Source organism: Haliotis asinina, chromosome 2, assembly GCF_037392515.1.
Source record: "Haliotis asinina isolate JCU_RB_2024 chromosome 2, JCU_Hal_asi_v2, whole genome shotgun sequence".
In the NCBI taxonomy this organism is placed as follows: Eukaryota; Metazoa; Mollusca; class Gastropoda; order Lepetellida; family Haliotidae; genus Haliotis; species Haliotis asinina.
Window position 1 is genome coordinate 4,216,535 of NC_090281.1, and position 27,678 is coordinate 4,244,212.

The 27,678-nt window shown below is 40.3% G+C and overlaps 1 protein-coding gene across 2 annotated transcripts in view; it reads right to left on the bottom strand.

Moving 5' to 3' along the window:
* Positions 1–17,831, bottom strand: part of LOC137273154 (ERC protein 2-like) — a 69,362-nt gene extending 51,531 nt beyond the window's left edge. For both annotated transcript variants that reach the window (XR_010956125.1, XM_067805632.1), the window contains exon 1: positions 17,482–17,831. Coding sequence is in view for 1 of the 2 variants with exons in the window: in XM_067805632.1 (XP_067661733.1) it covers positions 17,482–17,520 (39 nt within the window). In the remaining variant the exon portion in view is untranslated. The remainder of the gene's footprint in view (positions 1–17,481) is intronic.
* Positions 17,832–27,678: the final 9,847 nt, after the last annotated feature.

Genomic DNA, 27,678 nt, shown 5'->3' on the forward strand with positions numbered 1-27,678 from the left:
TACCCAGTTTTACAAACAGATATTAAGAAGTTTTCAAGTTCTGCTCTGGAAACGAAACACACCTCTCACTTTTCACACTAGGTCTGAAACATTTCCACGGAAACCAAGAAAGTAATAAATCACAAAAACCTGTAAATACCAAAAGGCACCACTATAGGTTCAGATTGATATATCTACCAAGTTTTTGCATAAAAATATTGAACAGTTTTTGAGTTCTGCTCCGGAAACAAAGCCCATTCCTCCATTTTGAGAGGGAATGTCTGAAACGTTTCCATGGGAACCGAGAATATAATACATCACAAAAACTTGTACATAGCAAAAGGCACCACTTCAGGTTCTGACTGATATATCTACCAAGTTTTACAGAAAAATATTAAATGGTTTTTGGGTTCTGCTCCGGAAACGAAGCCCACTCCACCATAAGACTAACACCAAAATGTTCCATGGAAAAACAAAAAAAAATAAGGCAGAACCATAGGCTGACTATATCTATCACGTTTGGTAAAAAAATATTGAACGGTTTCTGAGTTATGCTCCGGAAACAAAATGATTATGGACAGACGGATGGACGGACAGACGAGGCATTGACTATATCCCCCCGCATTACATACCAGGGGGGATAAAAATCAGCACTGCGACCTTAACTTGCAATTCCAGCAAAGTAACAGTTCAATGAGGTTTGAATCATGAGATTAATTGGTCTCCTGTCGGAACTGGGTGAATCAGGTGCAAACAAGACACATCCTTGTCTAGGCCAAATACCTGTCAGATTAACAAGACAGTTGTAATTCTCACTGTCTGCTTGAAATATGTCTCTAGGCAGGACAATGACTCTGCTCCTGTTCGGAGAATGACATGCAACTGACCTACGTGTAGTAGCCATAAAAGGTTTCCAAGCACAGAACTATTTTATGAGAAAGAAAAACCTTGCAAGTTACAAACTTCCTGAAAAGTTTGTCCAAGGAAATGTCAGCAATTTCATCCTGTACAGTGATCAAGTAGGCATGATTCAGCCAAGATACTGCTTTCATCACAACTTATCACAGGCTGATTATTTTTGGGAGTCACCTTGGAAGGTGAAACTGACTGACTCATAGCCATGAAACATATGTTTAATCTTCAGTGGGCTGGTCCAAATACTTCTACAATACTGGTCCATCACCTTCGCAATTGTGAAGTAGAATGACTACTTCATTTCTTAGTCACACTAGATCAGCAGGTTCTTTAAAACACAGTCTTCAAACACAGCTGCAAATACTTATCTGTAGTGAAAAGCAAACTACTGTGTGTATTGTAAACACTAAACATTCAAAAGCATCATCGTCAGAGCTGTGTTGTTTTGTTGTGTGCTACTGCATAAACACCCACACTACCAAACACCAGCTGGGCCCAATGAGAAAGTCTTCACGCTGTTGCTTCAAATGTTGCACTTATATTGTTAGTGAAGGTGCGATAATGCAATAATATAATGAGATATGGGATAATATTTCTGTTATTTCACAATCTAAGGGGCAATATTAAAGTTATTTCATGAATTGTGGGACAATATTACTGTTATTTCATGAGGTGATATGCTTTAATACAGTTATATCACGAGGTGAGATTCTTTATTATTGCGATATTACAAGCTGAAGTGCAATATTACAGTATGTTATGAGGTAAGGCACAATATCACACTGATGCCAAAAGGGGTGGCACAATATCACACAGGTACATAAGGGTTGGTGCAAAATTACAACATCATGACGTTATGTGCTTATTACAGTGATTTTACAAGGTGAGGTGCAGAACTACAATTATGTCATCAGGTGAGGCACAATATCACAGTGATATCATGAGGTGAGGTGCTTTATTCCTGCGACATCATGAGGAAACATGCAACACCATATTTCTATCCTAAGGAGAGCTGTGGTTGGGTGATATTAGACTTTTATAACAGTCAGCATGTTTCTACATGTCTACATGTGCATGCTTTATGAAGAGTTATACCTGTTCTGATGTGGTGCAATGACAGTCAAACACTGGTATACACTAATAATCTTTCCATACTAGTGAAGATCAGCATAGCCTATACTGAAAATCCCAATGATACTGGACAAGCTATCAAAACCCTTTTGGCAAAATGGCTTACACCTACATCTCTAGTTCCTCAAGTCACCTCAGATGATTGAACACAGCAGTCATTAAGCTAATTGGATGCTAATCCCTGTCAGCCATGCAGGTGTTATAGTTACAACCAATCAGAGGAGATGATAATCTACTAACAAAGCTGGGGACACTCTCTCCCTAAAGTGTGAACGAACATGTCTGACCCTCTGCCAACATCAACTTACCATAATTAATTGCCACCTGTCTTGAACAATCAATATCCAGTACAAACAGGTATGAACAGGTAGACACTGCCTGGACCAGTCTCACCTGTCCTGAACTGACCTGAGAGACATTACTGTAGTACACCAGTAGTTCCAAGGCCACTACTTGGGATGAAATATTCATTATTCCCCAGCCCTACAGAATCCTATTTAATACATGTGTAGGCGAGGATGCATGGAGGAAATCTATTTGTCACAACACAGCAGAAATGGGATGGTTACGAAATATTCAAGCAGGCCACATTGAGTTTACTTTGATTTAAGCTTGCATCAAAATAACATTTAACATGTCGTATGTCAACATGAGATAAAATGTGGCCCACTCTACAAAGAAATTGTAAGCCTTTATGCATGTAAGTGTACAGCAGAGCAGAGTTTGTCCAAAGGCACAAACTGAACATATATACACCACAATAATGGAAACATCATGGCCAGTCATCATCAAGTGACCAAAAACAATGCGTGAAAGTGAAAAACGCATTTTAGTAGTAGTATAGACTAACAACGTGTCTCCGAAATGAACATATTTTTACAGAAAAAAAGCTCATAGTAAAAAAGTCTAATACAATGAAAGGAGACCAGACTTTCTTCGTTTTTAACCTGAAGCTGTGGAAATACAGACTTTCTTCATTTGTGTGTGCTTTCTTGGGCATATTTGCCTCAGTCTGCATGACAAACTAGCATTGAGTGAGTGAGTTTAGTTTTCTGCCACACTCTCATGGGTGGCACGTAAATAAACGAGCTTGGACCAGACAATTTAGCAATCAAGAGCACAAGTGTTATTAACAAGCACTTTAGTCTAACCTGCTGGAAGTGAGTGAGTGAGTGATATTGCTGGAATAATGCTTACCATACTTACTTATTCACTTGCATGAACACTGAAGCCTTACAGGTGACAAACATTTTTCCAGTGTAGACAATAGGGTGTAATTCTAGCCATCTAGTAAATATATGGTCAATAGAGTGTCAGTCCAACAAGAAGTGAGTGAGTTTGGTTTTACATTGCTTTTAGCAATATTCCAGCACTATCACAGCTGGAGACACCAGAAATGGGCTTCACACATTGTACCCATATAGGGAATCAAACTCGGACCTTCAGTGTGACAAGCTAAGACATAAACCATGAAATCTTCAGTGTGGCAAATAAATGTTCAATCCACGAGGTTACCCGACTGCCCCCAAAGAACACTGATGGTTCAAATCCCAAACATGTCAAACAGACTTGCATAATGAGATAGAACAAGGACAGGTCAAACATACCTCCTCCCCCTTCCCTCCACACCAGCTTCAAACAAATATGCATGTACTCTGCTAAGTACAACGATCCTGAATGAGACATTTAGCATGTCAGACCATATTTATCCTTATAGCCAGCTTCAGAGGCCATGAAGTGCTCATTACCAATTGATGCAGGTACACAAAACAAGAGAATGTTTTTCCTCTCTCTTCATAGAAACAGTCGTTGTGAAACCAGCTGGTAGTATTCACACTATCAGGTTGAATAACCGCTTCCCCCTACACCATCGATCTACACTGCAGTATGACCACTGCTGATGTCAACTTACATAGTGCCCACACAAACAAGTAGGTCAAATACATGTGAGGTAATAATATACTGAATACTGCCCTTACAACTGGTAAAAATGGCAAAAAGGGTTTTCTGATGACATTTCTTTGACACAAAATGACTTGTGTGTTTTATGTAATATGAAACTTCATTGATTAAATTTTGAATAGGTCTAAAACATCTACTAAGAAATAACCAAATAAAAAGACACAAAAACCATTTATCTACATAAAAGTATGCTAAACCAGTATTCAAGTAGCAAGCGAGCGAGTGAGTGAATATGGTTTTATGCCACACTTAGCAATATTCCAGCAATATCACAGCTCGGGACAACAGAAATAGGCTCCACATTTTTTATCCATATGTCTCTGGTGTGATGAGGCAATGCTTCAACCACTGGGCTACCCAGCTCCCCAAACCAGGATTCAAGAAATGATAGAATCCTAGTAAGCCTAAAGAATGGAACTTTACACTGGATCTATTTGGTGTTTAACACAATACTTCCCAATATCCATGATGTGCTATTAATCAAGTCTGTACCAGACAATCCAAAGATTGACATCACAACTACCAATCCATCCTAATAACACAAAGACAAGCACTGTTGCTTCAGGATACAAGTATGGTGAGAACCAATTCTAATCCGGAGCTTGATAGGGACATAGTAAATCATAGCTCCTTATGGTGACTGTGTCATCAGTACATCCACTACACAATTACATAAAACTGCCCCCTATCACTATACATCTTTCAAAACCCTCTGATACGAACTCTAGTAACAGTGATATAATGCACATGAATTATCAGGTGAAATTATACAGCACAGACAGTCTCAGACAGAATATATTTGCAGCTTGAACTTGAATTATGATTGATGATCTTACTCATCCTGCTGAGAATTTCACCCATACTTGAAATTGTGAAGTAAGCTTCAGACAAGCTTGTCATATTAATTAGCAGCTGACTATTCCCTAAATGAACCTTAACTTCTCCGTAGGCAATGGTCATGACCTTCACCTTTCTTCAGTTCTGTTGGCACTACTAAAGTGACCTCCTGTACTCCAGGTTAATTCCTGTTCAGATCTCCAGATTTATTAAACACATGACTATAAATTACCTTCTTGTCCTGGAGGATGATTTATACGAAATCCTTTCAACTAATGTGTCCTAGTGGCAGGTCGTCAAATTTGACATCAATGTAATTCAAATAATGTCTCTCACAAATCTTTGCATCTGATCAGTTCATTTTCAAGCACTTTGACTGTCACTCAAACTGAACTGAGTGGTTTTCCTCCAGATTTCTGTAAGTTGTCTCTAGCAATTCATTTACATCATATGCTGTTTGATAACATGAAGTTACTAAGATGTATCATTATGTTCCATTCTATGTAATGCATGGCTTTGTATATGTGAGTGAGTGAGTGTGAGTGGGCTTGGTTTTACGCCGCTTTTAGCAATATTCCAGCGATATCACGGCAGGGGACACCAGAAAAAGGGCCTCACACATTGTACCCTTGTGGGGAATCGAACCCGGGTCTTCAGCGTGACAAGCGAACGCTTTAACCACTAGGCTTAACCCCACCGCCCCTTTGTATATGTAACATACATACAGGTGATTATTACACTGGTATGAGTGTCATATTAATATTATAGAACAAGGAAAAATATTCGTATATTTTCCAGGTGAGTGTGACAGTGTGTCAGTATGACCCACATACAAGTTTACCAATTTTCCTTTTGGGCCCAATATTTTATTATCTTTTAGGTCTCCCCTTTACAAATATGCACTGATCACAACCTTAACAATTGTGGAAAGACTTAAACAACCTTCAGCTATGATGTCATTTCTTGTGTGACTCATAGCAGCCTTATATCACAATCAGCTTCAAATGACATCAACAATGCCATCCTCATGAAGCAATAATTCCACTTGTGCAATAACTCAGATATCTCACACCCTATGGGCATTAACTACAGTAGTATAAGTAATAAGTGCTCTTATTACTTACACTACTACTACTATACCTGTGATGTATCAACTTTCATCACACATATCACACAATACCAACCAACTCAAGGAGAGGTACAATGCATTTCAGGAGAATGATATAATCACACATTTTAGCATGCAAGCATAAACCCATATATCCAGACAAAGGAGCTAAATAATTATCAAAAAGAGCAACACTGTCTTCCTTGTTGGCAAGTCACCCAGACAGGTTTACTACCAGCAGGATATGTCTGCTATTTGCTCGACAGAATTAGCCTCTTTATAGTTCTGAGTGTCACCGACATTCTCATCTTCATTACATTGCCATCTTCATCAGTTCACACTGTGATAGGTTTATGTTTGTTTCTGAGTACCGATCACCAGACATGCTTAACTAGTATAATTATCAACTGTCACACAGGTAAAGACCCATCATAGAGAAATGTCAGTTGCCCAAACACTGTCGACTTGAATTCTGTTTCTTACATATCATACTCAGTATCTATTAAGACCGCTGTGTGACTTCTACATTAAAAGAGACTCACAAAGCCATGAACTTGTTGGGCATAAAGTAGGATTTAGCCGTTTGTGCATCACTGTCCCCATATTTAGGGTGAAGACGAAATGTTTTGTGAGGAGGGGATTACTTTTGCTATGAACCACTGGCAGCCTCTCATATCAGAGGTGTAATTAAGTAAGAATGGCAGTCTCATATGAGTAACAATAGCTCCTCTAATACTAGCAAGATATTTTGACAACTCCATTGTCATACAAGGTGCAACATTTCACCATAGACAAGGACAAACTTTAAGGATGAAACACTTCCTTTATTCGTATCACCTGAATAAAGAAGTTGTTCATCCACAAAGTTTGTACTCATCTGACTCTCCAACTTCTGAATATGCCACTCTAAGAATTTCAGTAAAGGTTTTTCTATACCTGTACCACCTTTGCCTAGCAATGGTACAAGAATCAGTATCGAAGTGTCACATCATAAACAGTGAGGAAGTTGTCATCCAAAATGTATCCTGCCACTGTTATTTCAAATCCATTTGAATTATGCAGTCAAAGATGCTATACCTCCTCTGTTGAAAAACCTACAAATATTGTTCTGATGATCTGAGCGAGTATTGATTTATGCCACTTTTAGCAATATTCCAGCAATATCACAGCTGGGGACAGAAGATATGGGCTACACACATTATACCCATGTAGGGAATCAAACCCAGGCCTTCAGTGTGACAAGCTAACACATAAACCATGAAGCCCTCCCACTGCTCCACAAACTGATGATCTGAAGTCCATGGACCTAATTGTCACTTGATCCTTCAACTGAAGAAGCTGTGTCTGATAAATCCTGAGGATCCCCACATAATGTTACCTGTGTTCAATATGTCCGCGTGACTAGCAATTATCAGGAATATGCTGCTTACAAAGATCACTCTATCAATTTTTACAAACTAAATCAGGAAACATAATTCCATCAGTCTCATCAGAAACATAATATAATACTGGAATTCAATCTCTCTCACTATCAACAGTATAACACAAATGAGACATGCTTCATTGGGCTATATTCACCACAAGGTGATCACATGACAGTACTTCATCCTCATTTATGTCCCATCCAGGGTGATATAAATAATATGGTCCGAGTTCAGGCAGTAGAAATAAATAGTGGGAAAAAATGTCAATTTGATAGGGAAAGGCTGATACGGGTGATATATCAAACAGCAATCAAGACTGACTAATGTAACTAGTTCAAATACGAAAATGAGGCACAACCTTGAAGGAAACTTAAAATGAAGATACAAAATACCATTAGGTACCAACAAAACTAAAGCATAAGAAAGAGAGGCTGAATAAATGGCCAAAAGTACTAGTACTATTCATTATCATTCATAATCAGTTAAAAACAACAGAAAATGTATTGATTGGCCTCAGCCAATCTCATTATAATACAACCCATATTGACCCCCAACCTGCATACCCGATTCTATGTAACATACAGGTGGTGTACAGCCCTAATGCTCTTACCAGCAACATGTGTTCTTTTACGCCTCGTAATTCTCCACTAATCTCCCACTAAGATTAGATTAATACACTGGAGTATCCTGCCCTTGTGGGACACTAAACAGATTAAGACTAGTTCCAGTTCAGTGAGTTTCAAAGTCAAAAATCATAACTACTGGGAGGTACACATTCCATATCGAGCAACTGATCTTCAAGGTACAGAAGGTATAAACATTTGCTGAGTGAGAAAGACTTGTCATGCTCTAAGTTAGTTATTCCAATTATTATTCTATTCAAATAATAGAAACATCTCTGTTACAAATTTTCAAGCTTAATTCTTGCTGTATTTACAATATTAGAGTAGCCTAGTGGAGAGGGGCAGGGGCAGGGGCAGGGGCAGGGGCAGGGACGATGGGGGTGTTTTTCATACTTCTTGATCAAGTATATGTGTAGTTGTTATCGTGGCAAGGTTGAGCACTGTTACTGAGCTTCCTTGCAGCAGTATTGTCCAAGACCTGTAAAATCTACCCACACACGGATATAGTTATGGCAAGGGTCTTAGTGGCTATTGTACTAGCTCCCATACCTGTACATAAATTGATGTTGTTTTGTACCTCATGCAGAGCTGTTGTATTCCTGTATACAGAAGTCTTGTTTTGTTGCATCTTCTCATTGTGTACATCTCCCTACAAAACCCCATATAACACACCTTAACAAGCATTTCTACATCACTTGTCCTCTAAGTCTCTCAAAATCCCAGATGTAGGGAAATTTACCATTAGCAATACTCCACACATTCAATATCTTGACCTAGTAATTTACCTAGATACATATTTTTGCATGAACTGAAAGCATCACAGCATATAGTATAATCCTCATATCACCTTCATCACAGGGGTTCTCTTCCCAATATTGTAAGCCCAATGGTCAAATAGGAAACATCCATTCTTACATATCAGTGATATCACCACGTAAAATCATCTAGGCATGTAGCATAATCCTCATATCACCTTCCTCATGAACTGTCTTCGACATAATAAAAGACTAATGGTCAGACAGATCCCATCAACTCTAACCTATAGGCTGGTGACACCATGTGATTGCTTAGTTTTGTCAAAGTCCTACTAATTTCATGGACATGTAAATACACATTAAGAATCTTGTGAACTGATGATAGACTTGAAGCTGATACAATTGTTCCCAAACGTGAGAAACAGCCTTGGTCAGTGAGTGGAACATTGCCCTTGGCCTCTTCACTCAGGTCATCCTCCACTAGTACTGGACAATGGTGATTTGAATGTTGATACATTCTCAAATGTGACCCAGCTTCTATACCCTTGTCTCCCTTAAATGACCTAAGGCCTGGCCATTTTATTTCTTGTTTTACATATTTTTGTCTTCAGAAAACGTTAAGGCAAGATGGAAAAAACATAATATAATGTATGTTCCTTCTAAATATTAAAATCAGTTTACTTTGGCAATTAATGAAGTATATATACGGGGCAAAAATCAATCCCAAACATTTCTGGTGAGTTTACATTTTTGGCTAGTAAAACATGAGGATTTTATTTTTTGAGAGGGGAATTTCAATTTATATTTTTTTCTTAGTCTTCAAACAAAATATGACTGACGGATCCATAAAACGAGAAATAACAAGAAATTGGTCTTGCCTAAAGCCTAAAGGTAATACCACATGCCTCAGTCCACTCTCAAGCCACTGTCAGCTCTATCAGCCTATACCATTCCCTTTCCAGGATTTGTTCCTTGTTTAACACCAAACTCAGCACACTTCAAGCAATACAGCCGCAATTCTGCAAACAACCGAGTCTGGACCAGACAATCCAGTGATCAGAAGCATGAGCATCGATCTACACAACTGGAATATGATGACGCGTGTCAATGAAGTATGAACACCTTTTACCTTAGTCGCCTCTTATGACAAACATGGATTGCTCGAGACCAAGTCTAACCCAGATGTTCATGGGTTTCTAGCTGACAGAGGTTTAAAGAATACATAATGCTTGAATCCCTTTATAGACCTGTTTAAATGTGTCTACTGGTCAGAAGTGCCATCAAATGGTGAAATGTTCACAATCTCAAAAAAAACCCAACTGAACTTGATTAAATGTATTTGAAAATAGTGACAATTACAAACAATATCAAGTATAATCTTGCATTGTATTTGCAGATGCAAGTCTAGACTAAGAATTGTGGGGTGGACCAAATCAGAGGATGACATGCATATGGCTGGACATTTAGTTATCAATAAAAACAAAGTAAATATAAGTCACCAGACTTCAGTCTGACCCAACAATACATCACACCTAACAACTAATTATAACATAATACAGACATCTGCTGAAAACTATATCATGAACACTATATCTTGTGCAGTGTACAGGCTGTTTGACACCTCGACAAACTTCTAGAAATGTCCCAAATTTAAAGCATGCATGCCCCAGGTTATTCCTCATAACTTGAAACTGATTCAATGACACCAAAACATTCCCGCACCAACCAAGCCATACACCCATAATGCTTAGTGCCGAGTGGACAGGTAAGGCCAGTTTCTTTAATGGCAGTGGTCATTTGTTGACCTGCTTGACCTGATCAATAACAGACCTGCCAAGAGGAAACCCTGGACTGGCGGTGGACAGGCCGTGGATCGACCAGGCACAACAAATACACTTACTACAACAGTATCCCTTCCGCCCCAACGAAACATTGCCTGTTGGCCTGTACACACCTCTCTGTTTGGCAAGGTTTGTCAAAGTGGGATGAAGTGTAAAGTGCTTACCAGTAAAGAAATGTCACACATACCTGTTATTGAAACAATTTTTTAAATGTTTGGTTTTGTAGTGTAATGCAAGGAAAAAGCTTTAGGTGATTTTTTTTTTCTTTCAATGGAAATTGTTGGTGTTGCTGAAACGTAATGTCTGTGTGCTGGAAAAACAGCTTTAAAATAAATAAGGATGAACGTATAGAATGTAAGCAAATTTTTCAACCTTTTTGTCTATTCTATTTCTCGCATCTTTTAGTTTGATGTTTGAGTTTTAGTCTTAGTTTTACGCCGCACTCAACAATATTCCAGCTATATGGTGGAGGTAGATGTTTGTTGCTGAACTCAACAGTGTTTCAGGTGGTGTTTGCTGGTGGTCTGTAAATGATGGACCAGATAATCCAGTGACTAACATCATGAACATTCATCTATCCAATATGGGATACCATACTGGTATGATATCAACACTGTAACCAATGGCTACTCACAAATCAAGAAAACCAATTTCTTATACAATACTGAAAAATCATATATTTTCAGAGATATGAAATCAATGTAGGTTGTCTGAGTTGATGTTAGTACCCCTGTATAATACTGTCAGATAAGACAACCAAGACATACTTCTGTAACCAGTTACCTGACAAAACCCATTGCTTCACCTGTGACCCAGCAATTCCCCCATGTCTGCCATTAGTTGTAGTCAAAACTATTTCAGCATTGATTTCTTCTAACCTTCCTACCAGCATAAATCTTTCACAGGTAGAATACTTGAAACTATTATTCAAGTTTGAATTACTAAATTACTGATATGCACTTGTCACTCTACAACTAGAACGACACAGGTTTGATGCTACAATTAAACAGGTTTGTCCATTAGATACAATATCAACTGTTACCTGGAAAGCTTAAATATGAAACGAATACTGGCACTGGATAGTGGTCTTCACTACCTGCATCAATGTAGGGATTGTATTCTCTCATACATGCACAGAACACATAACTTCTCAATATGTAAATATAGCCTGTGTGTTAATCTTGAGTGTTATGACTGACAGCAAATATCATATTCACATGTGGACACCAAACATTAAAGTGTCATGCAAAAATAACTGCCCTTAGGCTGTGTTAGGTCAGCCCTTCATAACTTCCTCTAACATTTCTGAGGTGGTGATATTATCCACATTTCCTCAGGTGATAATAATACCCATATTTCCTTACTGAACATGTTCCCACACCCTATTACAAGAGGAACACCTCAGGCTATATATTCATTTAGAATGCTATCTATATTAATGACTATCTAAACCACTTCACATACTCTAACTTGAATATTAACAACTTATCTTCAGAAACTCCTATCACAACCATATTCTTCAACTTACCTTAATAGCCATGCAAACAAAGTATAAACTATCTTAAGGATAAAAGACTTCCACTGTGTTGTTCGTTTACCAAATGTCCACAGATGAGATCAATGCGAGGTAAATCTAAGTATCTTATGGAACATAAAGGTTACAAGTTGAAAACTTTCCCACAATGTAACATTACCTCCAGTAAGTATATTCCTACATTGCATGGCATAGCCAATGGGCTTCAGTTCAAGTGTTCATAGTCTGTGCATGTTAGATGGACCATGAGGAGTGTGATTAAGCCAAGTCCTCAGGCACATACAACAGTTAATCACCCTGACCTACTATAGAATATTCCCCTTGATGATACATAAACATCTATACAATGTCATCCATAGATAAACCTTCACTGTATGACCTATTTAATACCTACCGAAAGGCATGATTGTCATTAATTGACCAAAAGACTTGTCATTTCATGAGCTAAAGCAGGGTTCAATTAATGGTAGACAGTTGCCACATAAGCACCTAAATGTGTTTTAACATGAACTATCTGGCTAGCAATACTCAAATGGTGGTGGCCAGCTGCAAAATGTGTCCTAAATGTGTTTGTAACATTAAAATTATCTGACAATATTATGGTCCACAGACCCTAACGATACAAAGAACCTCAGTTTCCTCTGACAAAGTATTTGTGCCACCTACATCTATCTCCAGGAAGAATGTACCATATGCCCTAGCAATGCAATGATATGATATTTAGCCTTGTGAATCATTAGAATAAACTCACTTCAGTTTTGCAAGAAATTGTATTTTACCATGGCATAAAAACTATTACACATTCTTAACACATGGCCTCAAATTTCATACAAATCAATCCAGGCAAACTGTATTTCACACAACACTGGGTACAAGCATCAGCAAGATATAGCACAAAGTGGATATAACAAAAATGAATACTTGGGTATTAATAAAATTTATTATGAAAATATTGGTTGGCCTCATGTTGCTGGTAAGTTCACTGAATGCCTTAAATGTTCCGTGAGTGGAACTAAATATACTTGACAAAATAAGTTAGGAATACTGGTACATTTATGATTGATATCTTATCAGTGTGTCAATAAATAAACATATGACTATTAATAATTACAAAAATTACATACACTCCTTACTACTTTTGTCCAGTACAGGAACATAATATGCACTGATAGTGTATCAGTGTGTATGTGCATCACTATCATCTGAGGGTATCGATGCTGTACTGAAGTATCATTACTTCCCTATTTGTTGTGTGTGGGCACATGGCTAAAGGCCTACCACAGCTGTCTCTCCATACATCCTCACGACATCCCTCCACAGGAGGTTGTCTGATCCCACATGCAGGCACCTAAACAAATTAGGCCATTTCGGAAGGAGCTAGCTCAAAGATGATCTTTCAAAATATTCCATCATACACAATACAATTATTCAGCTGTTTTGACAAAAGGAACTATTTGAAGTAATCCTGACGTAATGCCATCTTGGCTTACCACTGCTTGTCTAAGCCCTTACAATAAATACTTCTGAGCATTTTTCAGCATTACGAACATGTCAAAATGATATCCGTCTTTTTCATAGCACCAGCCATTTGCTGAGCCAAACAAACATGGCCTCTAAACTTCCTGCTTTACATAGACATGCAATACTAATATTTATCCCGTCCTAGTGATTCATATGAAATAATATCTCATGCATGATAACACTCACTATTACGCCACACCCTCTGTGAGGAGAGACCCAGTAAAATTGTTTGCTGGAACTGATTACTTTATCATATGGATTGTTTTTTAGTAAAAGAAATGTTGTTATCCGAGAATGTTGGACGAGGACCAGTGTCATATCCACCCAAGGCCACATTGTCATATCCATGCCAACATAAACAATGTAAACACGGAAACTCTCTACTCTGCCAGGGTGTCAGAACTAATGTTAGTTTCCAGGAACATTTTACATGTCCTTGACAAACTCCAGTGCAATATTCTATTTGTCACAAACCAAGATGGGCAACACTGATGCAGTATTTCCCAACCCTGACTGCTACACTAAAGGCCTACATATTAGGTATGGAGTATTTCAGCCAGGGATATTCACACCATGATTATGCAGTTTGTGGAACTGGTAGCAGGAATATATTTTTTTAATATTAGCTACAACATTTTTAAGAGTTGAGCATCAAGAAATAATTAAATGAGATATTATTGGCTGGGATTATATGTTGGGTTATAACCCTCCTTGCCTGTGTTACTGGACACTATAACTGTTACTGGAATCCTTACAGTGTTATATTACAAGTTATTCCCACCTGCAATTGAACATCTGTTTCCTGATTAATTAAGGGTAGAATGGTCTGGGCATCTGTTGTGTTACTGCACAGAACAATAACAGAACTGATACTGCCATCTAGGTCTTTGTGCATGATTAGATAAGCAGTCTTTGGAATACTGACAAACATTATCACACACAATAAAATGATTTGATGTTTCTACATTACAGACTTCTGTGATATGTCTGAGTCCTCCATATGACATTAAAGTAAATTCTTATATATATAGTGAATCCTCATTAATCCTGGAGTTAGTTTGGAGTCCTCTGCCTAATGATAGTAAGTGAGTGAGTGAGTTTAGTTTTATGCTGCTTTTAGCAATACTCCAACAATATCACATCAGGGAACACCAGAAATGGGCTTCACACACTACACACGTGTGGAATCCAGCCCTGGTCTTTGCTGTGGCGAGCAAACACTTTAACCCCCAGGCTACTCCAACACCTACTGATAATAATGCATAAATAAACATTAGGAGAAACATTAAACAGTGATTCTTAAATATGAAATAATGGTGAATCCAGGTGACATTTGTGGGATCATTACAGTCCATCCTGATCTGTGGAATGTCTGTTTAAAACCTACGGCTACGGAGGGAAGCATTCTTCAAAATATCTTAGTATCCATACAAAGTTTTTTTTGAAGGAAAATATCCCTCTGGAGAGCCACTATGTGCATTACATGATGAAACACTTCACATCTCAACACTTCCTGCATTCAGATAACATCATAAGAAATCTCAACCCTATTTTCAGCTTTACAGGTCAAATGAGCTGTACCCAGAAGATAAACCGCAAATCCATCTGATTAAACCCTTTGAAAAGACCCAGCAAATTGGCCAGTTTAAACCCCAGGGTAAGGAGCCAAAAAGACATAGCATTCAGCGGTCAAACTTTAGGGTCAATGGAGGTCCACTGGGGGGTTAAGGGAGGGACAGGTTAGTGTTGCAGAGATAAGTGGAGGGAGCCTACAACATATAAATGTCAAAGTTATCTCTCTATAATCAGCACACTGACTGCAAGACCTACTTATGCCAGGGAGTAAGCTGTTGTGAGCCTCCACTGCCTCTGGTGTCGCTTGTGTCATGCCTCAGGTACTCAATGCAGGTAAAGGTGCTGTAGTAGTAAGGTGTTTTAAGACCAGTCCAGAGCACAAGTGGATGTGATGTTTCACCTCTCAGTTTAATCGGTCCTAAAATAGTGATGATATGTCAAAGAATCACTTCACCTCTGTAAGTCAGTGTAAAGCCAAAACTGATCGATCCACCACAAGCAAAGCGTCATGTCCCTAGTGTTCCGAGTTGGTAGCTAGTTCAGCTTGAACAAGTCAGACTGTGACAAAAAACTTGTGAAGAATTATTGCCTCCTACCATCATTTTACTATTCATCAGCATAATTTAGCTGCCTCAGACTAGTGGACATATACAAGAAAAGAAAAAGTCACTATGTTTGTATATTGTGCTAAATGAGTGACAGTTCTATACACCACCTTTAGCATCGTTCCAGCAATATCACAGCAGGGGACACCTGAAATGGAATTAACACCTCACACCCATGTGGTGAACTGAACCTGGGTCTAAGGTGTGATGAGCAAACACCTTAACCAGTGTGCTACGCCATCGGCTGTATAATGCTAAATCCAAGGCAGCGACAATGTGTAACTTGATAAGTATTTTTGCATTACATGCCCTTTGGATGAGCATGAATATTGAGAAGATTATCTGAGTCAGCTGGCAGGTCAGGGTGTGATTGTGCGGGCATCAGTTAAGTAACGATGACTGAAGAGGCCCACCTGAAGTATGGGCAGTCAGCCCACAGACCTATATGTAGGTGAAGGATGCAGTGACATAACTAGCACAACTTGATCCTCAGTGAATCATACTTTCTCTACCACTCACGACATGCATGATTTTAGGTGTACTGGTTTGCCACCCGCGTAAAACCCAACTGGTGAAATATTTCTTTTGGTCCAATCAGCTCTGCTTAGATAAGTCTAAATATTAAGATAAGGGGCACAGTGATTTTGGCATGGAGTGTTTATAGCATAACATATCTCCAAAACTCACTGTTATTAATGGCAAAAGAATCCATTGAAATCAGGGTACCTATTTTCTGGATAAACATATTAACTTTAAATCAATGACTTGAAAGAAACGAGGGTATGAAAACCAAAATAATGAATTTTTTTATCACATTACAGAATACCAAACTGAAGGCACCTTACTTTGGTATACTGTTTCATCCCTAATAAAGTATCATACCTGTCTAATAATGCATGCCTATCAAACATATCATTCCCTAGACAACTGTTAAATAAAACATGGGAAATGCACCTTGGGATCTTTGTGCCAACATAAGCTTCGATGTGTGGAGGTCAGACTGACCCCTGTTGGAAACCACACCCACATATGCTGTACATGAGTGTATTGTTTCAAGGATGCTTTCTCCTTCCATGTGAAACTTCTGCCAGGTTCAGTCATAATTCACGTTACTGGGACATCTCTGGGAGGACTCCACACTGTATTGATTGCACATGTAATCCCACCATATATGGAACTGGTGACTCTTATACTGTCGTGCCAGCTTTTACTGGGAGATATAACAGCTTATATCACAGCATACATCAGCTTAGCTTAAGTGGTCCTGACTAATTAACCGATATTCATCAGTATTACGTCACTTTGGCGAAACCTGCTTCCATCGACACTTCAGCTGACGCTATAATTCTGAACATAAAGGAACGCCTATTTATAGCATTAGTCGCAAGCATTAACAACCTTTATAAGGAAATAACCCACAATTCTAGGGAATGTGTATATTACAGACACTGTTGCAATCATTGTAAAAAAAACATGAAACTTGTTAACGTATTTCTAGACCTGAATCCGAAGTGCATTTCATTCTAAACCGTAAGGATGTTGAGCATGCTGCACATGTCAACATTGTTTTGTTTCAAACGCACGTCCACATGTGGAATGACAGTCCTGGTTCTCTCTGCTACAGACATTATAATAACGGAAAACACACCATCGAGATAAGTAAAACCTTACCTCTTCTTTTGATTTGGATATTTCCGCGATCGAATCCATCTCGGTATCTGTCCAGTATACACAACTACAGTATCCTTTGGTATCGTCTGCTTGTTCCAGTCGGCTTGTAGAGGCAGACGACAACTGCCGTCTGCTCCTGTATGCTCGCGTCTACTCGATGCCAGTAAAGATCCACGCGATATCTACAACCCAGCTCACACGGGCATTTCTACCCCGCTGTAATCAGCACAGTTGGTAATCATGTTTCTTTGTGACTGGACGGGTGTCCCAGCGCCTCTCGTCTGCCCTAGGCTGTTTTACCTGGAGATTCTCCTCTGTGCGACAGCCCGACGTTACCACGTGGGTTGTGACATCATACTGCACGCGGCTGGTGTATATATAGAGTTGTCCTTCGACTGGAGGCAGCGTTGCGGAGAGCGTTCTGTCGAGTATGGCATATTGTAAGGTGCTTCGTCTCGCTCATTGACACTCGTTAATCTCCAGGGATTGAGCCAGGTAAACTGAACGCTATTTGTTAGTGTAAATGTAGTACTACGATAAGCAGTGCTACAAGAAGGCGTACAGATGTTAAAGTTGTAATCCTTTCAAGCTACAAGAGAATTTAATATCAACATTCAATGATATGTGTTACAAACGATTTTGCTTAGAGAAGTGAGTGATGTATGTTGCCTTTATACAGGCAACATAGGTAAAAATAACTAAACGTGTGACAACACTGAGTCATCTAGTGTCTTAGATGGCCATTTAATCCAGGAGTCTCTTGTTCCCTATTTGTCAGGTAATGTATCCCATAGTAGTCATAAAGCCATATAATGCTGTCTGTCTCCACCCAGCCCTCCTGCAACGCTAAAGCTCTGACCGAAGCAAGCCTAGATTTACACAGGTTCAGTGTCTGTTATCTGCAAGAAAACTACATGGATGCTCAAACTCACTAGGGTTCAAATTAAATAGGTTTATCTGTTACCATAAATATTAAATATATCGAGGGACACAGCGCTAGTCTACCCATAATAATGGTGTATCATTAGGTGTTACAGCCCAAAACGGCAGCCTTCAACATGTATCTTTACAATTCTTTATTTTTATTTGCCGAAATCCGCAATTTATGGGAGGAAACAATTGTATTGTAATAAGATGAAAAAAATGGGATTTGTTTACTGTAAAACACCGCACCCAGTATTCTTTAACCATAACACCGTGATCTGCAAATGCACGAGTCTCTTGCAGGATTTACATTCCCGAAGTTTGCAAGCAACCCCTTTCCAACAGGTGCCCGGTGCCTTGCATTGAAACTTATCCAACATGTACGTTGCTCATGCGCTCGGTCCCCGGTTCTCTCAGTTCCCATAAGAAACCGTCATTATACAGGCTGGATCAGTACTGCTACTGTGGTGTTGGATGGCCGAGATGTGTTACCTTAAAAGCTTGGCCCCTTTGTCATCATACTCCGATTTATTTCTGTTCCAGACTCGTGTATTTCCAATCGGCGTCATTCTGTCGTCTGATATGTAAAACAACACCCCCTCACTACCACCAGTTGGTTTATCACCGAGATCGTAAGAAACGTATCTGGTGTAATGAAATACACGTACACTATATCGTTGCTATCGTGTCCTTGCGCGGTGCAACCCTCAGTTCCTGTGTATTTAAATCAGGTATCATCGTTTTCTAGCGAGTCAGTTCAGCTTCCTGTTTTTGCCGTAAGAAGTGGCTTAATTGTATCGGGTGGTCACGCTTAGTCACTTAATGATGGCTGTCATCGTACCCGTACGGTTCAGATCGATGCTCCTAACATGGCTATGTAGGTGTATGTCCATCTTCCCGAATCAAAGGAGGTGCCTCAGTAACTAACCGGGTACCTGCCTGTCCATCGCAGACGTCATATTCTTTTCTGATAGTACCAGTACCAATTCATGGACAGCTATATAGGTTTTCTTCGAACCAGAACAATTTTCTAAATTACTTTCAGCAATATTCATGGCGGGGGACACCCGAAATTACACACTGCACCCATGTGGGGAATCGAACCCGGGTCTTCGGCGTAACCAGCGACCGCCTTAACCACAACGCAAACCCACCATACTTTAGTCAAAGAAGAGTTCTCCGTGTACGAACCGGGTGGAAGCAGAGCTGCAGTCAGCATGTCGGGTAACCACACATTCATGAGAGGATCGTTTTACAGGGACACACACGAGTCAACACAGCAATAGGCTAACTGGGTTAACAGTTACGTTAACGGCCCAGAACAAAATACACTGGGTAAACTGTATGTTTACGCTAAAACCACCCATTACTTGTAAACATACCTCAAGGACATGTGTTTGTAAATGATTGAAAGTGCTAAATATTGAAAAATAAGGCGAGTTACCCAAGCAACCCATCCATACAATAAAACACTTCTTGTAATATTTACGAAAAGCCATTTTTCTGTTTTATTCCATTTCGGTGAAAATATAGACTTCCAAGAGCATATGACATCACCCATCCACCTGTATACCTGATCCGCCACTGACTTCTTAATGACCTAGACACCCGGTAACTCAATAACCGGGTTTGGATTTGGGGTGTCTGTGTGTTTTCAAGTTGGGAGGGAGGGTTCTACCACTGCACGTGGGACACCCAGTACACACATCACCTACCCGTCATGTCATGGCAGCCTGAAGTTAGCAGCAGGTCCGTGTTTTGTGACTGGGATACATATCAATGTGTTGCTCATCAAGCTTTGAAGTGCCTTGTCATGTTGCTCAACATGCACTCGTTACACCCGGTAGTTATGAAGCTTATTCCCGCCCGTTTACGTAATTGTAGGGATGTTTAATATTCTGAAGTTAAGAACAGTTTGTGAAGTTACTTTACACGACTATTGTCACTATATTATACAAAAGCGACATAAAACCGTAACTCACAATAAAATTCTGTTTGGAGGCAACGAATAACGGAAGTACATAAAACCACCAATTGCATCTAAACTATCAGAAAAAATGGACACAGTACACTCTGGTGATGACCTGTTCACGAAGTATTATACAATGGTGCAAGTTGTAAAGGTACCCGATATAACATACTTGTAAAGTACCACAGAATGTGTATCATCATTCTGTTATTGCACCTCAGTGTGGATTGTGTGGGTATACAGTGGCCTCTCTACTTTATTGCATCTGTTTCATTGCATCGGTAAGTTATTATGCGACCTGGCTGTTTTATCCTACCCCAACACCCGTGGTGGTTGTTAAAGGTGACTTACAGGCTCACTGACATGGTTGATGCCGAAGTTTTGTACTGCGATCCCTTGATGTCACTGAATAGTCTGGCCCAGATAATTCACATACTGAGTGGTACGTTCAACAACAAGCAAAAGTCTTCACTGGTTTGCAATTGCATGGTAAATTATATACATAATGCACCATTACTGATTACCACCCACTCGTGACAGGTGCCCGATGGCAACCCCGCAGGTACAGAGAGAGTGTGCTTACAAAGGCATTGCTCAGCATATATAACCACAACAAGCAAGTATTCTCGACATGCAGCCCTGTTAGATACTGCGTTCACCTACCATTACTCCATCTACATACACGGCACAATATGTCGTTCTGATTATTAGCCGAGGGTATGGTTCTACGAACGTGCTGAACTACTCTCACGGCGGGTTACGACACGCCCATGTCTACACGACATAACAAAGTGGATGCACACAGGCTGTGGAGTGGAACTCACGGGTAGCGTAACATGTCCCAGGCCTGTGTAAAGTTGGCAATAAACAGAAAGAATGGGCACCAGCGTCGTCGCGAATTGAATACTGACACGCAAATTCTCTGTTCGGAGACGAGGTTGAATGAGGCAAACTGCATCGATAACCGTATTTCCTGGCAATATCAATGTTGTTGTCGTTGAGGTTGGTGAGTGAGTTTAGGTTTACGTCGTACACAGCAAAAATCCATCTGTAAATTTGTCCGGCACCTTTGTTAAATGACCATTGAAACTCGGGTGAAAATGAAATGTGCACCACCCCTTTTTCTCAATAATGTGCACCCCTTTTCTCAAAAAGCTGTATTCTACCATCATTCCAGTAATGTCTCAGCTGTAAATAATCGTCTCATGACCAGACAACCCAGTGACTGATATTACTAGCAGTGACCCACGTCGTCCGACACCCAGGCTGGACACCCAGACTGTAATGAGTGAGTAACTGTTACTTTCAGCTGTGTCAGCAGCATTGCAGCTATTTGCAACCCAATCAGTATGGTCGCTTGGTTTCAGCAGTGTAGGGTACCGTGGGGAGACTGATTGTCACGAAAAGTCTCCTGGTGGCGAGTTGTGTGTTGTGATCGGTACGTAGAAACTCTTGTTTATTAAGAGATCATGCACGCTGTGGTTGTGTTTTCACTCTTTGTACAAGGTGTCGGGATCTACTGTTACTGTTTATTGGGAACGCGCCATATGAGATGACATTTCAGAGGCAACTGTGTCAATAATGTTGTGATTGTACTTTGCAAACGCGGTTTGTGGTGATTCGTTGTGGCGTGTGGCGTCTATCGTGTGTGGGGGCACGTGCTGACACACACAGGCGTAATGCGATCATGTTAACGCCGTCCTATTGCCAACATCAGACAAGGTACACTGTCCCACGTGAGATGGTGTGTTTGGGTATAAGCATGATATATCCCGGTTATAGTGACGTAACGTACCAAGCATTGTTTGTTGTCAGGTCATGACCTGAGGAGTGGCTGGACAAAGGATATAAATACATATACATACAATCACCTCAATGGGCACAATCAGCCATATACGAACAAGGTGCATGTCATCGACGACACCCCGTCTTCGCCACTTATAAGAGGAAGGCACACCCATGAAGATCCGGATTAAAAGATTAGTCGGCATCCCATGCTTGTCGTAAGAGTCATGTCAAAATTGCGTAGATTGATGGTCATGCTGTTGATCACTGGATCGTCTGGTCAGGTAACGAGTATTTAAAGACCGCACCATATTGGGATATTGCTGAGAACAGCGTGACACAACCAACTAACCAAGAGGCAGACAACTGTATTGAAGATAGGAAAAGACAGACTCGTTAATAATGGCAGATAAGACCTTCAGTTGCCTTAATTAGGGCAACCTGTGAACATACGTCGCTTTGAAACAGACTCAGCGCATTCGTTGAATTTCTAACCATGAATTGGGTACCGGTCTTGGATGCACCACTATCTGCCACAAACTTGACCTCGGTCAGGAAATGGTATAGGCAAATATCAAAGACTACAGCAGGATAGACATAAAAGGTCTCTAAAGGATCCACAGAAAGACAGCCGTACCTCAATGGTCGCCCACATCAGTCATACCCAGACACACCCATCGTTTACCAGGATGATATGTTAAACATCCGCACCCTGCACGTATTGTTCATCATGCGAAATACTATGAATCTCTGGAATGAGTATTTTGGCACGAGATTGGTCGAAACATTTACAATGTCGTGAACAATTTAGGAGAGTTCAGAGATGCCGTAATTGGTACACGTGACCATTTGCCATTTTATTTCAAAACGCTGGTTCTGTCAATGTCAATAAAGTAAAGTGCTGTAATGAAACAGAGAGGTGGTTACACTCAGTATTAATTGGTTCCTTTGTTGTAATTTCTGACAACTTCATTCTGTTTCGCTTTCAGTTCGCACTCTATTGTGATGTGTTATCTTTAATCATAATTTTACAAAACACCTTGGGCGTTTCTTACACGTTTTATTCTGCTCTGTACTGTAACGTTTGTCTCAGCCAGTGAGTTTCCTAATGTGAGCTTCCAAATATTCTTGTGATGCTCCTTTGCATACATCGGATTCGATTCCCCACATGGGTACAATGTGTGAAGCCTATTTCTGGGTGTCCCCCGCCGTGATAACGCTGGAATACTTCTACAAGCGGCGCAACCCATACTCATTCACTTCTTTGCGTGCAACCATGGAGTGGTGGAGTAGTCTAGTTGTTAAAGCATTCGCTTGTCATGCCGAGGACCCGGTTTGCGTCTCTGCATGGGTACGATGTGTGAATCCCCCCGCTGTGATATTTGCTTGAATATGGCTACAAGCGGTGTTAAAACCATACTCACTCATGATACTCACCTGTGGCATGTCAGGTGAGAACATGGATATTGCTTAACTATCTAACCAGGGATAATCTACAACTGTTAAAGAGTCTCCCTGATTTAACTTCTTTAACGAAACAACATTGTCTGTAAATTAGATGGCAAGGTGCTTGAGTAGGCGTTCTGTGATTCCTAAGGAACTCAACTAATGAACTGCACCATGCAGCTAGGTTAGACCGTTGATGGCTGTAGCAGGCTAATCTACAATACAGCATGTCAAGTCTCAACACCATGTGTCCGTCCAGTGCTCCAGCATGCATAAGCTCCAGCATGCATAAACACGTGGCTCTACCTGAGAAGGCGTGGTAGGTTAGTCTTTACAGTCACGTGTACAGTAGGCGGTACCCGTTACTGGCAGCTCCACTGTTAAACAGTGGAGTACTGAATGTTTCGTTACCAACACACCAACATTGTAAACGGACCCACAATGTGAGGCCTTCATTCTCAATATGCCAGGATGTTCCGTATCAGCTGAAACAAAGTTCTGAAAGCATTGACTTTGCTGCCATTTTATTCTGTAATGTAATAACCAGAGCGTGCTCATGTTTGTTCATGGACTTTAGGAGACTGATTCCATTCTATTACAAACTTGAGTACCTTTAGATGGTTAAATATTTGGGAATATAAATATATTGTTGAAGGACACAGGTGTTAAACATACTGAGCCCCAGAAAGAGTTTCAGTCGGTGCATGGTGTATATGTAACAGTTAGTATGAGTCATCCGAGAGCGGGTTCTGCTAAACGACATTTTAAGTAGTATAGGTCTTTGGTGTAAGGAGCGAACGCCTTAACTCCAAGGCTACTTCGCCGCCCCTCAGTCTGTTTCAATCCTATTTCATTTATATTTGACATGGAGAAGAACTGTAAGCGAACCAGACGTTGACAAACCGAGTATCCAAGGAAGGGAAGTAAATCAGCACAAACGACAGTGTCACCTTTTGCTGATTCGGCCCGGAATCTGTGGCACGTGACCCATGATTGTCGTAATAATGACGATCTAGTGGTGACGACATGTGGGCTGGCTGATTGTTGGTAATGCAGCTGTGTATTGGTTCTCATATTATCCACCACCTGTTTGTCTAAGCGAGATTTTGTGTACAGGCCACGAAGACTGCAGTTACACTCTGAAACAACAGTGAACTAACAGAATATAACTTTACAGTCTCTTGTTCATTCCTCTCTCCTGTGCAACTAATAAAGAACGTTTAAAGTATTTATAGAATAATATATGTATGTTTAATTCCAGAGTACTCCGGTTATCTGGATAGCGTGTGGGTTGTCTCCCTTGGCGATAGTCTATGTTGCTGTCTGATGCCAGTGTGAAGGTCGTACTGGAGTCGTTGTATCCTCTATAACGACATAGGCCGATTAGTTTGTGGCAAGACACGACATTACAGTAATTGGTATTGTCGCGTGTGCATTAGGGCGTTGGTAAGACGTTGATCATGTGTGTATACGGCGTGCCTGTGGATCTTATATAGAGCCATATCTAGATATATCATCACGTATCTTTAATTACTAGAAGATGGCGTAGCCTAGGTAGCGTTTGTAAGGTGTTATCATACCACGCCTCAAACCGTGGTTCATTGTTTTGTGTTTTCATCTTTTTCTTATGAGGATGGGCATGATGTTTTTAGTTCGGCCTTATACCTCCTTCTAAAATATGGTTGTAATTTTGGTGATCTGGCTATGGTGCATCTTTGTTTGAGGGCCCCGTTTCGCAATGAGGGCTGTCGTATCGCTATGTCAGCCGTACACGTCTATATAGAGTAACGGCACCATGCCTCGTAGAACTACCATACCAGCAGCGATACTAGCCGTGTTCCAACCACAGAAACCCTGCTAACTCAACCAAGCATGTTGTTACGAAGATAGTGGAATAACATCACGTCGTGACACTGGGTCAGGTTTGAATGCTGCGGTAATCGAGGGAATAAGATGACTTTGTGACACTGGGTCAGGTTTGGATGTATACGGTAATCGAGGGAATAAGATGACTTTGTGACACTGGGTCAGGTTTGGATGTATACGGTAGTCATGTGACTAGGATCACCTTGTGACACCGGATGAGTTATGGATGTTACGGTAGTCGAGGGAATAAGATCACTTTGTGAAACAGGGTCAGTTATGGATGTTTACGGTAGTCGAGGGAGTAAGATCGCACTGTGACACTGGGCCACGTATGGTGTGAGTGAGTGAGTTTAGTTTTACGCCTCACTCAGCAATATTCCAGCATAGTCGCTTTTTATGGCAAGCATGGGTTGCTGAAGGCCTATTCTACACCGGGACCTTCATGGGTCAGTATGGTGTTAGATGGTGACAGATTATTAATAAGGTTAGAACAGCCACCAGCCATAACGTAAATTTGACTGAATTTATATTGCACTAAAGGTGGGCGTCGTTCATAACACAGTGTCTGATTGAGACCCCGCGTCTAGCAACTGGCAATACAGAGTGAATATTTGACAAACAACTACTGTCTGAAATGAACATATTTTACTGAAAAAGTTCATAGTAAATAATAATAATATAATGAAATGGAGCTTTGAGACTTTCTTCATTTTCAGCTGAAGCGAGGGGAATCTAGACTTGGCGCATTTTCTAGACTTGCATGGGTTTTTTGGGTATACTAGTATTTGTTTCCGGGTGTGTACGACAGACTTAGTGGATATGTTACTGATGGAATGCCAAGTGGCGATAACAATCCACGTACCTTGGTTTCGTGACCTCTTCAGTTAACAAAACATTCTGTCTGATATCCTACCCCTGGCACGCCTGTAATAATCCCCGTATCTCCCCGATCACCCTCGTTGTTAAACTACCCACACAGCCGTAACGGCGACCTTCAAAACAATCCGGGTTACCCTGTACCACAGGTTCGAATATACTGCTAGACACATATTAGATGATCCTGCGCTCTAAACGCATTTGTGACAAGAGGGGCGGTACAACGAAATGGGCGTGTACACTTGGCTGCTAAAGGTAGCTTGACGATTATGCACGTGCAATACATGCTAACCGTGACATGAAATCAACACCGCATATTCCTTCGAATGATAAGACTGCAGTTTCAGGCATAAGATACTGATAGTCCACGCTAACCTTTCGATATAGATGATTGGGGCATTGACAAGCATTTTAAATATTCAACAATTTAGTTAAAAAAAACCCCAGGGAAATGTCATTTGCCTCGTGAAATGGATCGGTGATCCTAAACTTTTTTGCTCAGTATATTGGGATTGTAGCTGTTCCCAAATCGAGTGTGCTATAACAATTCATGCGTGAAACGCACGGGGAAAATTAACTTCTCGATATTTATCAGACAACCTGCCTCCCTCTTGTTTCAAGTGGATCGTTCTGTGGGGTGTTCCCAAGTATGCAAATTGGGGTCATTTGTCAGGTCGTGGATCATCTTATATGTGTTTACCAGTAGTGTTATGTCTGTGTGAGTGAGTGAGTGAGTTTAAAACAGTATTAAACAACGTTTCATTATGGTGACGCTGGCAGGCTAAGGATCCACTCAGAGTAAGCCAATAACCGTACAGTGTAGCTATCAATGAAGATATCTGTACGTCTTTCAGACAGCTTGCCACAACTACAGCTGTACAGTCAACGGTCCGCCTCATTTGCACTCTGAAAATGTGTTTACATCCTAAGAATGTTCCTTGTCCCAAGAGTATGAAACATTTTTGTGATAGACATTTCCGTGTTAACAATTAAACGTGTCACAATCTGAGAAGTTTGTGAGGTCCGTATTTGATTTATAGAAAATGATACCCATGTTTTGTAAGTGAGTGAGTATGGTTTTATGCCGCTTTTAGCACCATTTCAGGCATATCATGGCCTATAACACCAGAAATGCGCATCACATATTGTAGCCATGCGGGGAATCAAACCGGGTCTTCGATGTGATGAGCCAACGTTTTTACTTATTCTATTGTTCTAACTCTAAACACATTCTTTCAACATGTTCAGCTGTATATAAATGAGTTTTTACGTTCTATGCATGTTTATGTTTGGGCAATGAAGGACTGCCACTAACACAAGTGCTGATCTTT